The 12,774-nt window shown below is 52.6% G+C and overlaps 7 protein-coding genes across 7 annotated transcripts; 5 read left to right on the forward strand and 2 right to left on the reverse strand.

Annotated features, from left to right (window-relative positions):
- The first annotated feature begins 862 nt into the window (after positions 1-862).
- On the forward strand, positions 863-1,292 carry EV422DRAFT_531256 (uncharacterized protein). The gene has a single exon (XM_053070455.1). It carries the CDS (start codon positions 966-968, stop codon positions 1,197-1,199), a length of 234 nt encoding a protein of 77 aa, XP_052925263.1. The 5' UTR covers positions 863-965; the 3' UTR covers positions 1,200-1,292.
- A 71-nt stretch (positions 1,293-1,363) lies between these two features.
- Positions 1,364-3,493, reverse strand: EV422DRAFT_531258 (uncharacterized protein). Its single transcript, XM_053070456.1, has 7 exons — positions 3,299-3,493; positions 3,157-3,213; positions 2,997-3,086; positions 2,750-2,919; positions 2,422-2,685; positions 1,945-2,356; positions 1,364-1,866 (listed from the first exon to the last, which is right to left on the reverse strand). Exons 1-7 carry the CDS (start codon positions 3,332-3,334, stop codon positions 1,789-1,791), a joined length of 1,107 nt encoding a protein of 368 aa, XP_052925264.1. The 5' UTR covers positions 3,335-3,493; the 3' UTR covers positions 1,364-1,788.
- Positions 3,494-5,452, reverse strand: EV422DRAFT_531263 (WD40-repeat-containing domain protein). The gene is made up of 9 exons (XM_053070457.1): positions 5,304-5,452; positions 4,834-5,204; positions 4,656-4,768; positions 4,498-4,571; positions 4,380-4,431; positions 4,198-4,306; positions 4,058-4,127; positions 3,921-3,996; positions 3,494-3,845 (listed from the first exon to the last, which is right to left on the reverse strand). Exons 1-9 carry the CDS (start codon positions 5,426-5,428, stop codon positions 3,741-3,743), a joined length of 1,095 nt encoding a protein of 364 aa, XP_052925265.1. The 5' UTR covers positions 5,429-5,452; the 3' UTR covers positions 3,494-3,740.
- Positions 5,453-7,015, forward strand: EV422DRAFT_578839 (uncharacterized protein). The gene is made up of 2 exons (XM_053073296.1): positions 5,453-6,381; positions 6,460-7,015. Exons 1-2 carry the CDS (start codon positions 5,770-5,772, stop codon positions 6,856-6,858), a joined length of 1,011 nt encoding a protein of 336 aa, XP_052925266.1. The 5' UTR covers positions 5,453-5,769; the 3' UTR covers positions 6,859-7,015.
- A 125-nt stretch (positions 7,016-7,140) lies between these two features.
- Positions 7,141-9,081, forward strand: EV422DRAFT_578840 (uncharacterized protein; the record flags this gene model as incomplete). The annotated part of the gene is made up of 8 exons (XM_053073297.1): positions 7,141-7,466; positions 7,555-7,668; positions 7,733-7,912; positions 7,979-8,013; positions 8,078-8,183; positions 8,251-8,367; positions 8,432-8,539; positions 8,572-9,081. The coding sequence occupies exons 1-8, from the start codon at positions 7,380-7,382 to the stop codon at positions 9,079-9,081; spliced, it is 1,257 nt and encodes a 418-aa protein (XP_052925267.1). The 5' UTR covers positions 7,141-7,379.
- A 1,680-nt stretch (positions 9,082-10,761) lies between these two features.
- Positions 10,762-11,334, forward strand: EV422DRAFT_567974 (uncharacterized protein; the record flags this gene model as incomplete). Its single annotated transcript, XM_053072598.1, has 3 exons — positions 10,762-10,899; positions 10,983-11,091; positions 11,162-11,334. 3 exons carry the CDS (start codon positions 10,762-10,764, stop codon positions 11,332-11,334), a joined length of 420 nt encoding a protein of 139 aa, XP_052925268.1.
- A 212-nt stretch (positions 11,335-11,546) lies between these two features.
- EV422DRAFT_567975 (uncharacterized protein) lies at positions 11,547-12,359 on the forward strand (the record flags this gene model as incomplete). The annotated part of the gene is made up of 1 exon (XM_053072599.1): positions 11,547-12,359. One exon carries the CDS (start codon positions 11,547-11,549, stop codon positions 12,357-12,359), a length of 813 nt encoding a protein of 270 aa, XP_052925269.1.
- Positions 12,360-12,774: the final 415 nt, after the last annotated feature.

Raw genomic sequence — 12,774 nt, forward strand, 5'->3', positions numbered from 1 at the left:
TGCACTGGCCGGTGGACAACCGCTAATACATTTCCTATGTCTCTTCAGTTCCGACGTCCTTGAGGCAGTGGCGTGCACACTGCACAGGACACACGCATACTCATTGCGGCTGCAGCATGGGTTCCGGGTGATAGTATCTATGTACACGTTTCTGAAGCTGTTCTGCACTCGATGAACATTGCTCAGCCCTGAGCCCAACTGCAAAGGGCGAGCGGTCAGTTTCCAGTTGGCTCAGCGTCGGTTACCATGATAGTCCTGATTGCCGATGTGCGGAAACCGCGTAACTTCGGGACAGCATTCAAATTGCGTCGCGAGTCCATCCTACGCTGGGCGGTGGTTAGTGACAGGCCGTTCAGCTGTCGCTCCGTTCATCTGTCCGCCGCAGGCTTGGTCGTCGATGTACTCTGGGCGGCTTACATACGTACACGATATGCCCCCTCGCATATACAGGCGCGGCGGATTCCGTTGATTATGTCGGATGTAATTCATGATGCTGTTTGCGCCGTGATGGATACGGGGCTACGGGATGGAGTACCCTTTGCTGCACGCTCTTGATGAGATGTAAAAGGCTGCGAGCGAGCATGAATGTTTGCGTCCCTAAGATCCCCGTTGTTGGAGAGGGTCACGCCGTAACAGCCTGTTGGGCGAACAGACGAGGGCGTAAAATAAATAGTACAAGGGATTTCATGAACAGTTTGACGGAGAACGCCAAAAGATGACCTTCAGAACCCTCGTCCTCTGTTCTTTTGGCCGAATCAGGTCACTCCAATGAAGACAAATGTAAAGCCAAAAAACTAAAAGGAGATCGGTGGTATGCAAACATTACGCCTGCTGGAAGGAAAAGGAGAAAAAGGGAAGATGACCCCAGCACCGCTCAGCACTCAACATTGACCGTTCCTTTCGCTTTTCGTGGGCAACTACAGTATCTATCCCACATCGTTCACAGCCCGTCGATATGCATATGGATGTGCAGCAGCGCATGGATGGTGATTGTGCATGTGGTATGGGTCTCTGGGTCTGCGCTCCTGTCTGGATCTCTGGACGAGCTGGACGAAGCATCGGACGCATCCGTCACACTTCCCGTAACAGCCCGTAACAGAGAGATTGCAAGGTCGGTTGAGTATCAGAAAGACGGTAAGTTGCGCTCGCTTGCTCTCTCACTTGCCAGGAATCCTCCCGTCTCAGGCGTATTTACGTAGAAGGGTGGCATCGGTCTACCCCCTCGGCTTTTCAACCTTGAACTCACAACACCTACACAGCAATCGCACCTCAACTCCGAGAAAAAGTCAGAGGCGGAACCCCAATTGAGTCAATGAAATCGCACGTCGGGAGCAGACTATCAATACACTTTTCACCCGACTCCCGTACAGCAACGACGCACAGTCCCTCATGCTCGACGGCAGTTGTCCAAGCATTTAATCGTCAGCCTAGGCGCACAATATCAGACAGAGATCACGAGGTGCGTTATTCTTTGTAGCCCCTTGGAAATATCTGTGAATCAGCAGGAACATCGCGGCGGCGGATATCGTATGGTGATGTCACGACGGCTTGAGCGGTCGCAACTGTAACCTGCCAGATCACGACCAAGAGTCTCGGATCGACAGTGCTTTGGCCTTGAGAAACAAAGTCCAAACTTGGACAACGATGTACGATATGCAGATTGCTTGTTCTGATTATTATTAAATACGACGAGGAGAAATGTATTCGGTGAAGAGAGCGTGCGGGAACGTGGAGTAGTGATCGATTGAGGGCCTCCGTCGAAGTTTTTGATGAGGGGAATATGAGGAACTAGTGCTTGAGGTTGGCAATGACGGCGTCCGTGAATGCGCTGTTGGTGGCCTTTCCTCCCAAGTCCCCCGTGCGTGCCTATAGAATTTACGTGTGTTATGAGATGGTTCGCGGAGGCGCACAAGCGGCTTCTCGGTGCATCACAAGTCAACTTACGTTTCCGTCCGCGATGGTTTTCAGCACAGCCCGTTGAATGTTGTCGGCGTGGCTCTCCATCTTCATATGCCTCAACATCATGACACCAGACAGAAGCAAAGCGGTCGGGTTGGCAAGATCCTTCCCAGCAATGTCGGGAGCGGTACCGTGGACAGATTCGAAGATACTGGCCTTTTGGCCAATGTTACCGGAGGGTGTCAGGCCGAGTCCTCCAATGAGACCGGCTCCCAGGTCAGACAAGATGTCTCCGTACAAGTTGGGCATGACCATGACGGTCTCGTTCCATCCCTTTGTAGGGTCTTGCACGATCTGCAGGCACACACGGTCGAGAAGCATGTCGTCAAGCTTGATGTCTGGGTAGTCCTTGGCGACTTCCTGGGCAGCAGACAAAAAGAGACCGTCGGACAGTTTCCTACGCGCACATGCGGTTAGCATGGGTGTCGAATGTTAGGGTATGTTGCTTAAGTTCAAACCTACTGGATGTTAGCCTTGTGAACAACAGTAACGCGATTGCGGCCGATAGCGCGAGCGTACTCGAAAGCGTAGGTGATACAACGCTTGCAGGCGTCCTCGGTGATCAGCTTGATGGATTGGACAACACCGTCCACAACGACGTGCTCAATTCCAGAGTACTCTCCCTCAGTGTTTTCACGGATAAGAACGGTATCAACATTGTCGAAGGGGGTTTTGTAACCGACAATAGACTTGCAAGGGCGGACGTTGGCGTAAAGATCGAAAGTCCTGGATGGAACGAGTTGGACGTAAGTCGCTGCGTCAGCATGAGGACGTTGACTATGGTGCCCACCTACGAAGAGTCAAGTTCATAGAGACGTGACCCTTTCCAATAGGGGTCTCAAGAGGACCCTTCAGCGCGACCTTGTTCTTGTTAATAGAGATAAGCGAGTCCTCAGGTATGGTGGTCTTTCCATCCTTCAGAATCGGATACACATCAACAGTTTCCCACACGACAGGTACCTAAACAAAGCCGTGGTGCTGAATAAGAGAGGGACCATAGGGAAGGCACTGGCATTCATTTGTTGCAAGGTACTCACACCGTCAGCTTCAAAGATCTTCACGACGGACTTGGAAATCTCGGGACCGATTCCATCCCCTGGGATCATAGTGACGATGCGCTTCCCCTCCTGTATTCGAGGAATTGTCAGCTCCAGCCCTCCCGCAGCCTGAAACCATGCCGGTTGCGGCGGAACTTACCTCATTGTATACTCCCTCGCCAGCGGTGGCGAATCCACGGCGGGCGAGCGGTGTCGCCTGCAATGGGACATCTTGGTGAGAAAAAACGAGCCCCTTCCTGCCACAGGGCGGTTTTCTTCGGACAATAAACAGAGTACGGTACCTGACGAGCAGCACGAGCGACGGCGTTTCTGAACATGGCTGTTTGTGTGGTGCTGAGGTGCTGAGGGAAGATTGTAGCTAACCGGCAGTTTGAAGGGCTTTAGTTCAGTTTCCGACGACCAACCTGAGGATCTTTGGGCGTCGCCTGGCAAACGCTTGTGGCGCAAGGAATCAAGGAATCAAAAAGAGGAGGGAAAATTGATGCCGACGCGCGTCCCTATCGCTCGACTTCCTTTGCACGCGCGTCGAAGGAAATGGACGGGAACAAAATATTCTCCATTTGCATGATATCGACACGCCATAGCAGATGTTAATCGTTTCCGCGTGGACACGAACCAAGTCTATACCCCAGCCTGAATGAGCTGAAAAGCTCGTCTGGACTGGTCGCCCCCTTCCGCATACGGACTGCCCAACCCCTTGAAATACGCCGTCGTTCCTTGCTCCTACAATTGTTGCAGCACAAGCGCCCCTCCATCGCCGACACCCGCCAGAAGGTTGACTCCAGCATGGATGTCAATGGAGTTGAATGGAAGCGGATGTCTTCGAGACTAGAACAGGGAAGAAGATCAGTAACAGGCATCCCACGCGTCCCTTGCCATAGCTCACGCAGCCATTCTGTTTACCTGATACCGGAGAACATCTGCCCTGTCGTTTGTTATCGAATTGGCATCTATGCCATCTGGACTCCATCGGGCCAAGCTAGGTGACAGATAGCTGATAAGAACTCCCGTCGGCGGCCTAAGGCGACAGGAAACCATACCATATGCTACCATCTTCTCCACAGCTGACGATCTCTCCAGGTGAATCGGGGTGGAACTTCACACCCCAGACTGAGGTAGCGCACTTTCTGTCAACCATTTGCTCAAACGAAACATCAGGACCGCCTTGACGAACTCTTACCATCTTGCCCGTTGTGCATCCTCAGAGTCTCCACAGCTGCTTCATCCATCTTTCGTAGATCCCAGACGCCTACCAGACCGGTGGTATCACCCGTTGCAATCTTGTCATGCTGTGTCAAGAGTCGGATAACCGTCGGGTGTGAGGCATAGCTAGGGAAGGACGATGACAGGGGGCACACCCACCAAAACAGGATGCACATCCAGACAGTTTATCGATAGAGACGGATTATGTTGGCTAGCACGGAGGGAGGCGTTGAGTTGTAGCGCATAATGAAAGCGGATGTTATCACAGCTGTCGTACTCTGTAAGTTGTCTGCCAGGCCCATCCTCCCTGATGTCGTATAATGTTATCCGTCCTGCTGAACTCGAAGTCACCTGAGACAACGCAGCCGCGTTAACCTAAGATCTTTTGCGAAGAAGCGCAGTGCGCGATAACGAGTTCTGGAAGTATCAACATACTAATTCGTGTGCTCCTTTCCATTGCAACCCCGTGATCTCGCTTGTCTCCCTGCCAATGTCTTGCTTCGCATATCCATCAATGTTCACCAAAGCAATCTGTCCCTTGGAGCCGACTTTCGAATCAACGCATCAGCAAAGACAATTTCATATGCCGCAAACAGAAACACGTCGCACTCACCGCAAGCGATATCAGCGTCCCTAAAAGCAACCTTCGTCACCCCAACCCCCTTCTCGAATGGTGCCAGCGCAATTACATCCTGTACCCCCTCTTCGCGTAACTTGATCGCCCTCAGCTCCGTTCGCCCTCCTACAAAGAGCAATTCGGGCCCAGCCCAACACAGGGCCTCAGATACTTCCGGTAACGCGACGGCGTAGGTGATCTTGGCCTCGATGGTGTCGGCATTCGTGGTTGTTTCCGAGAAAGCGTCTGGGTTTTGGATTTCGTGGATTACGAGTGTGGGCTTTTCGGTGTGAAGGGTTGCTAGATGGATGGTTTCGGGGTTCGGTGAGAAGCAGGTCACGACTGGATTGGAGTGGGGAAAGAAGTGACTGTGGGATGTGAGAAGAACAGTAAGAAATTTGACTGTAGGTTCGGAAACAATACTGGTGACTTCACTCGGCCAGCATACCCGCACAAGCGGCGCCTACCAATAATCGAAGTTTGTGCTTCCTGTGCCGTTCATCTTGAGGGTGTTTCGAGTCTGATTTCCGCGGAACGTTGGAAGGTGTTGAGCTTCAAATTGAGCCAGACCCAAAAAGCCCAAAACTGTCATTTTCCGGCTGATCTCTGACGCCCACGTCTCAACACATTCTCAAGACATGGCACTCCGCTTTCCGCACAAGGTCCTCCACAGAACCCCTTAAACGGGCCTCATATCTCCCACCCACACCTTCTCCTCTGTCAAAGTTGTCGAGAGCCCCTCCACCGTACTGCTATCGCTTTCACATACGGTGTACCACTTTGGAGGTGTGCCCGCTCCAACCACCACCTCGAGAACAACTCGTCATCCCGCTCAGCAGCTGAGGGGTGAATCTTATTACTGTTAAACCTACATGAGAACGTCCTGGGCAAGACGAAGTCATTGGAGTCTCCGCTAAACATCTGCCAAGTTGAATGCCAGCTCAAGCTGAGCCCTCGATCCTCCGAAGGACTCTCGATCGCCTCTGGGCGCCATTGGCAAAAAGACCTTCGATCCACGAACAACATATCGGCGATGAAGACCCGGAGGGAAGCGGTGACGAGCTCTCAGAGGGCGACCTCGAATCAGGTCCTTCGCAAAGCGCTCCGCTTCTAAGCGACTACAAAGGCAACTCTCGATACGACCTCGATTCTCAACCCCATGCCCGAGCGCCACGGCGAACGATTACCGCTGAAGGAGTAGCAATCATAATATACCCTTATCGCACAGGACCGCCTGCGTTCTCTCTCGATTTGCCGCCAAGTTTGGACGACGCCGCTTTCCCGTCAACACTGTACCGCTCGCATGTAGCGGAACTGAATGTTCTCTACAGGAATGTTCATACCGAGAGGCAACGGCAGTGGAAAATACTGTGGGGTCTAAATATGGCCATTGGGGTGCTGTGTCTGTTCAGCGCATTGTGGACATTGTTCAAGCAGCGACGATATACCCTTTCGCTTTTATGGTCTCTCACATTTTTGGCCTTGATCTTGTTTTACCCAACGCTGGCGCGTTGGTGGTTCGCAGATCTGTCCGACGCATTCGAGGTATGTCTTCTGAGCGATCCCTCGCAAAGGAGGTTCCGGAATACTCACCTCAGGATCCTTCTTTACGCGCGCGAGTAGACACAGATTACGCGAAGCCTCTTCGAATGGAACACTCGGGCACCTAAGAATGTCAGATTCCGCATAATAGGCACCGCCGCCATCGCCAGTCATCCTCGCTACGGTCGGCGAGATTCGCATTCAGCACACTCTGACAACTTCCACTACCACGCCAGCACTACGAGGCGCAATATCCCTTCATACAGAAGGAGGAACGTCGACACTTCGACTTTGGAGCTGACACGGGATGATGAGGATGAGGGTGCTCGGTTAATTGTCGAGTTGCTTGATCCGGGAAGAGTTGACGGCGAGAGGGATATGTCCTTCGAACGTGGGGAGGTGCTCATAACACCCGATGGCGACGGCATGATGTTGGCGGTCAAGGTCGTGCCTAGAGCCGCGCGGTTACAAGGCGGGTGACAAACTGTTGATGTGGAGTTTTTTGGGTTTGGGATTTCTCTGCGGGTTCTTCCGCATTTGTAAATAGCGTTTTGGTTGTCTCTCCTTTTGCGTGCGCAATATATTGGTGCGCTCCATTTGCCGAGTTTTGGTCAAAACCTACATGCTTCATGTTCCGGGGTTGCACGCGAGGAAGGTTTCTTACTGTAAACGTGCTTCGCGAAGGAGGCCCCTGGGAGGCCCTCCTCAGTTACGGCAGGTGAGAGTCACACAGCCACTTTTGTTCCCCCTACGCCGCGTGAGCCTCAAACAACCGCGCCATTAGTTAATTATGCGAGCGATTCGGCAGCGTCCGTTTGACGACTTAGCTCTGCATTCGTTGTGGTATCCGGTGGTAGCATAGCAGCTTAGCAGTGCGGAACAGCATCTCGCGTTGGGCTTAGGTGGTGCTTTTGAACGACGGCGAGGATTTTTTTGAAACGCACTGGGAAGTCGATTGGACCCGAATTTCGACTCCCGCCGAGGAAAGGACCGCAGCAAAGATGCCAGCCCCTCCATCACCTGCAGACCAGCGGATAGTCTCCCTGTTTGAGCACACAACGCTGGACGTTGACGTAGACGACGAACACGTAAGGAAACGATGCTCTCCCCGTTTGGACTTATTTCCCACCCAATGTTTGCGTCTAATAATACCATTTTCTTGTCTTCTCCACATAGAGTGTTTTCGAGTTCATGTCGGCTGCAGAAACGTCCCGGGAAGTTGCAATCCGGTTCCTGTCCTGCGTTGGGTACGAGGTGGACGCGGCTGTGGGTCGGTATCAGAGGTACCAGGTAGGGATAGGGACTTCAACCTTACTTCTTTGCGCGCAAAGAAGCTAACATCCTCGATGTCTAGGCATTAGCGAAACAGAACAGCCTCAAACCCGTCCCTGATCCGACAGCCCTGTTGGTACATTACCTTAACGTGCCATTGTTCTCGTTACCCGGGACGTCGGATAAGAATGGCTCGACTCTGATTATCTTCAATGCGAGATACTGGGTTGCTGATGCTGCTGGGACGAGGAGGATGCTGAAGGTGGGATTTTGATGCAACTCCATTGCTGGAGTATTGGCTGACAAGTTGCATTGTTGAGTTCCGTAGCTTCTTCAATACATATGTCATAAAGCGTCGGCCAGGTGGGTACACCCGACCCGCTCAGACTTCTCGAGCGTTGGACGCCATACTGAACCACTTCAACAGCGCACAAACAAGACAAAACGGGATCACACTCATCTCCAATCTCGACAAACTCGATGGACGGTCTCAGGTGGTGGAGGTGCACCGATGGCTCATGCAGATGTTGGAGGTATGTGTTGGAAGCCAAACTTCATCACCATCCCGGAACACGGTTACTCATTCATTTACGTGTATAGTACTATATGCCCGTACATCTCAACCGCGTACTGGTATGGCAAGCTCCATACTGGAATCAAATGTTTCCGTACGCGTGGCAGCCGGGGGCATGTCCGGATGGGCCTTTGAGCGCCGAGGTGAGATGAGGTTTGTGCAGTGGAACGTGATGTATCGATATTTACGTGTTTGCCATGCATCTAGATGGTGACTTGCAAAGACCTGACGACATATGTGGATGCCTCACAATTACCGAAAGAGCTTGGAGGGGACCTTTCCTTCAAGTACAAGGAATGGGTGGCAGATCAGCTGGTAAGGCCTGACATAAATCGACAATGAAAAAGGCAAGCGCTCTGAAAGCCTCCATCTACCCTCCTCAGCGCCTAGAACAATGTGCCCACGACGTATTGGTAGATGTGGATCTCGGAGGCTCCAACGCCGTTCCTTCCTCAAATACCGACGACCTCACCGCTTCCATCACATCCTCAACCACCATGTCCTCCGTAGTCGCATCAGAACAACCCTCCGTACGATCAAGCGCACCCTCCTCCCCAGCAGCAACTGACTCGCAAAGCCTCAAATCCAGCAGCACAGGAACACTAAAAGGATTATTCGCGCAGTCCCCACTATCCTCCTTCCTCCGCGAAAAGTCGTCTGACTACTTTGGACACAAGCAACCTGCGCCGCACATGGATGTCAAGACGGGAGATCGGTATCTGAATGCGAAGAATAATGGGAAATCGGGCGGCGCGCTGTTTCCCGTAACGCCGCCGCTTACGGCTTCGACGCCGACGTTGTCGGATACGGACGAGCCGGTCATTGATATGATTGAGCCGAATGATGATTTAGCTTGAGGGGAAAGGATGCGAGCGTACATCGGTCAAGCTCCTTCCGGAAGGCGAGAAGTTTTTTCTACAGTACATATGACTCATTTTTGGCAGTAACTTAGGCGTTGTATATCCAGCATTTATCTGATTCATGAAAACACGTATGCAAAACTCGAATCCAAAACACATTTCTACAATCCGTGGTTTGATTCGACGAATCTATTGATACTCGGAGCGATGGGCCTTTTGGACTGAGTAATGGACGGAGATATTAGGTTCGAGCGATGATGGGACGGTTTTCGCTGAACCTCAGGTTCCTGATGCGTCAGTGACCTCGGTTGTTATTACTCGTTACACGTCAAGCGCCAACATGCTCGCCTTCCTCTCCAACACTCCGGCAGACCCGGGCACACTCAAGATATGTCCCCTTGCGACGATATTTTCCGTATGGTATCATCCCGTGCGAAGTGTGCGCCGGTTGTGTGATGGACGTGGCTACGTCTTCCGAATGGGCTCCAGTAAGGTTCTCGGAGGCAACTGCCACGCCGAATGACAGTGGTGCTCAAAAGATGCTATTTCCGGGTCTCGCCGTTTTGGAGAATGCCTTTGAGCGTAGTATCAGATCCCTAATTCAGCTACACCGTATCTTCGGGGATTCCAAGAAGGAGGGTTCAGAGATACACTCCGCCGTCGTCATCTGGCCCCACTCCATTGTTCTGCTCCCCGGCGTTTTCATTCTCACGAGACTCGCTACCATCGACCACCTCATCAGCGCGTCCCGCTGACCCCGTCGCTCGCGCTTCCACTTCGGTTGAGACCCCGCCTTCTGGGTTTCCCGTCGCGGGTACTGCGGTCTCTACCACCGTCGTGTTTGCTAAGTGTCCAAGCTCCTGTCGACATGGCCCTCCGCTCTTGGCGCCTGGTGTCCCTAGAAGTTCTGCACGTTGTTGTTCCAACGCCGCAATCTGCCGGATACGGCGGGATATCACGCCTGTGTTTTCTTCGATTGCCTGCGCAGAGTTCAACCACTTAAGTACTGCGAACACGGAGTAAACGGCCGCACGAGTGGAGACGTACCTCAATGAAGTCCGGGTCTGTGGGATCAGCCATCCTCAGCTCCCTATTGCTTTCCAGGAGTACCTCCACAGACCGCCTCAGGCGGGTGATTTCCTCTAGTAGCACATCCGCATTTGAGTAGTCGAAGGCAGCAGCGGGCGGAGCAGTCGTATGTGCGTGGGAGTGTGGGCTTGAGAGATAGACGCCCGGCAAGACTTCAGTTTCGCCTGGATATGAGCCTGTTGTTTTTGGCGAGAGTGGGACGGTCATGTCTTCCGTTGTCTTTTGCTCTTGCTCTTTGCTTTGGAGGACTGGGCTTTGGGCAGCAGCTTTGGGCAGAGTTGTTTCGACGCGTTACGCGGTTCCATCGTCTTGCCGCTCGGGTCCAAAAATCTTCCACCATCAGGACCTCTTTGTGGCAGCTCTCCTCCCATCTTTCCAGTCCATGAAAAAGTCCAGCACACGTCGTCCATGCCGCCTACCCGATCTCCATCCCAACTCCCCGCCCAAAAAACAACCTAACCACAACTCAACCCAAAAATGGCAGACTACAACGACTTCGAAAGTTTTCGGTAAACCCCATCCCCACTCTCTCCCAACCCCAAACCCCATCTCATCAGATCCTTTCTCAACCTTCACATTAGAGCAACAATGACCCGCGAAGAAATCAGTGAGTGGTTCCAACGCCGCTTCAACCGCCCCATGGAAGCATACGACGTGTACAAGGTCGCAAAGGAGTTTTACCAGCTGGGCGCGTATTCGAGGGCGTTGGTTTGTTTGCAGATTTATGTGAGTTGGCGGATTTGGGGGAATGTATTGCCCTCTCCTCTCTTTCGAGAGGAATTTGATTGCTGATATATGCCAAATGGTAGATTACACTCCCTGGCGCAACCACACCAGGCCGACATCTCCTCGCATACTGTCTCCTCCATCTTGGCGAGACCGAGCGATCGTTACGGGAGTTCAAGAAATGCGTTAAAGGTAAGGATTCTCAATATCACATCCTTGCTTTGTGATTTTAGTGCGTATCTCACGACCCATCCCTTTCTAGAGGGCTATCATGACGATTGGCAGCTCGTTGTAGAACTCACCATTGAACTCGAGCTTGCGCGCCGTGCTGCTGCGGCACGGGAGCGGGAAGCTGGGCTGGGTGGTGGATTAGGAGTTCCGGCTACAACTCACTTTAGTGGCAGGGCACAGGCGTTTGGCATATATGGGGCGTAGGAATTTGATGCTCGATGGACAAGTGCTGATGCACAGTGTACAGTACATAGATCGAAGTGTGACTGCGTCCACGCCGTCTCCCAGGGTGATGTCACAAGATACTGTCAATCCACGCGTTCTCAGGTTCTCTCCCCCCCCCCCCCCCCCCCACCAGAAGGCCGCGTACGGGTTAACCGATCCTCCTGCTCCTCCTCGAACTTGGACAATAACCAATGGCATCGCTCTTGAATAACGATATCAACACCCTCATTACGCTGCCCCCAAGCGTTTTCGAGCAAATTGCCAAACACCTCTCTCCCACCGATTTGGTACATCTGCGGCAGACATGCCATGCACTTTCCTTTGACGAGATTGCCCCTACAGCGGCATATCATCTCGCTCACCTCCATTTCATTCCTCAAGCCGGACTCTTATTTTGTCTCGCCACGGGCCTGTTCACCGTTGCACCCATTGACGTGCACACTCAGATTGTGCGGTATAGCGTAGCTGCGGGCGGAATCGATTCCAGACGTCGCGCACTCGGCTTATATTGGAGTTTGTTCGCAGTCGCGCGGGTAGGCTTGCCGGCTCTCGACACAGCCAGGCGCTACAAGGATGTTTATTATGCCTTGAAAAGCGGAATCCTCTACTCGCCGCCGTCGAACAGGTGGATTGAGGTTTTGGCAAACGGTGACCGACCCGTTTGTCTCACGACACCGGACAAATACCCTAGCATGGACGTCTTGAAGGCGTTCGGGACAAGGCGGTTGGCCGTGGCTCAAAGCCTGGTGCGGGCCATTCAGTCAATTCCAGGGCTGGATCTCGACATATCCAAATTCAAGACGTACGCCCTGATGGTGGGCGAGGCCTGTTTTGTTGGCGACGAGGATCTGGTGCAACTCTTTCTGGAGACATTCGGACGGCCAACCCGAGGGCCAAAGGTAGCTATGGAATCGGCTGAGTTTCCGGATCCAAATTTCAGACCCGCAATCCTTGCGTTGCTGGAACAATTCAACGTTCCAGCCGTCTTTACGCGGTGGTCTTGAGAATGGTACCGTCACCCTGATCCATCCATATTGCATTGAACGCTCTCCTAGATCTGTTCGTTTCGCGGCTGTAGTCTGCTCGTATACCCAGTTAAGACATCTTTCAGTGTTTCTACTTTCGTCTGTATTTTGTAGAGCATTATGTAGCGTCTACGGTGAAATTGTCTGCATGCAACATCATACATGGCGTCTAGGTTGTCTTCTTCAGGCGTATCTACCTACGCCAGGTCTCCATATCTGTGATATAGCTGGAAGAATCGCAGGTCGTCTGCGGAGCCCGCTTGAAAGTCTGGACGGCGAGGTCGAAACGACCATCGTGGGTAGGACGACCCTCTTGGTCTCCTTCGTCTTGCACCTCAATGGCATAGCCTGTCGTCTGTAGCATCGTCGGTAAGCCGACGACTCCAGCCTCTAT

The sequence above is a fragment of the Fimicolochytrium jonesii genome (assembly GCF_025526975.1).
Source record: "Fimicolochytrium jonesii strain JEL569 chromosome Unknown EV422scaffold_13, whole genome shotgun sequence".
NCBI lineage: Eukaryota > Fungi > Chytridiomycota > Chytridiomycetes > Spizellomycetales > Powellomycetaceae > Fimicolochytrium > Fimicolochytrium jonesii.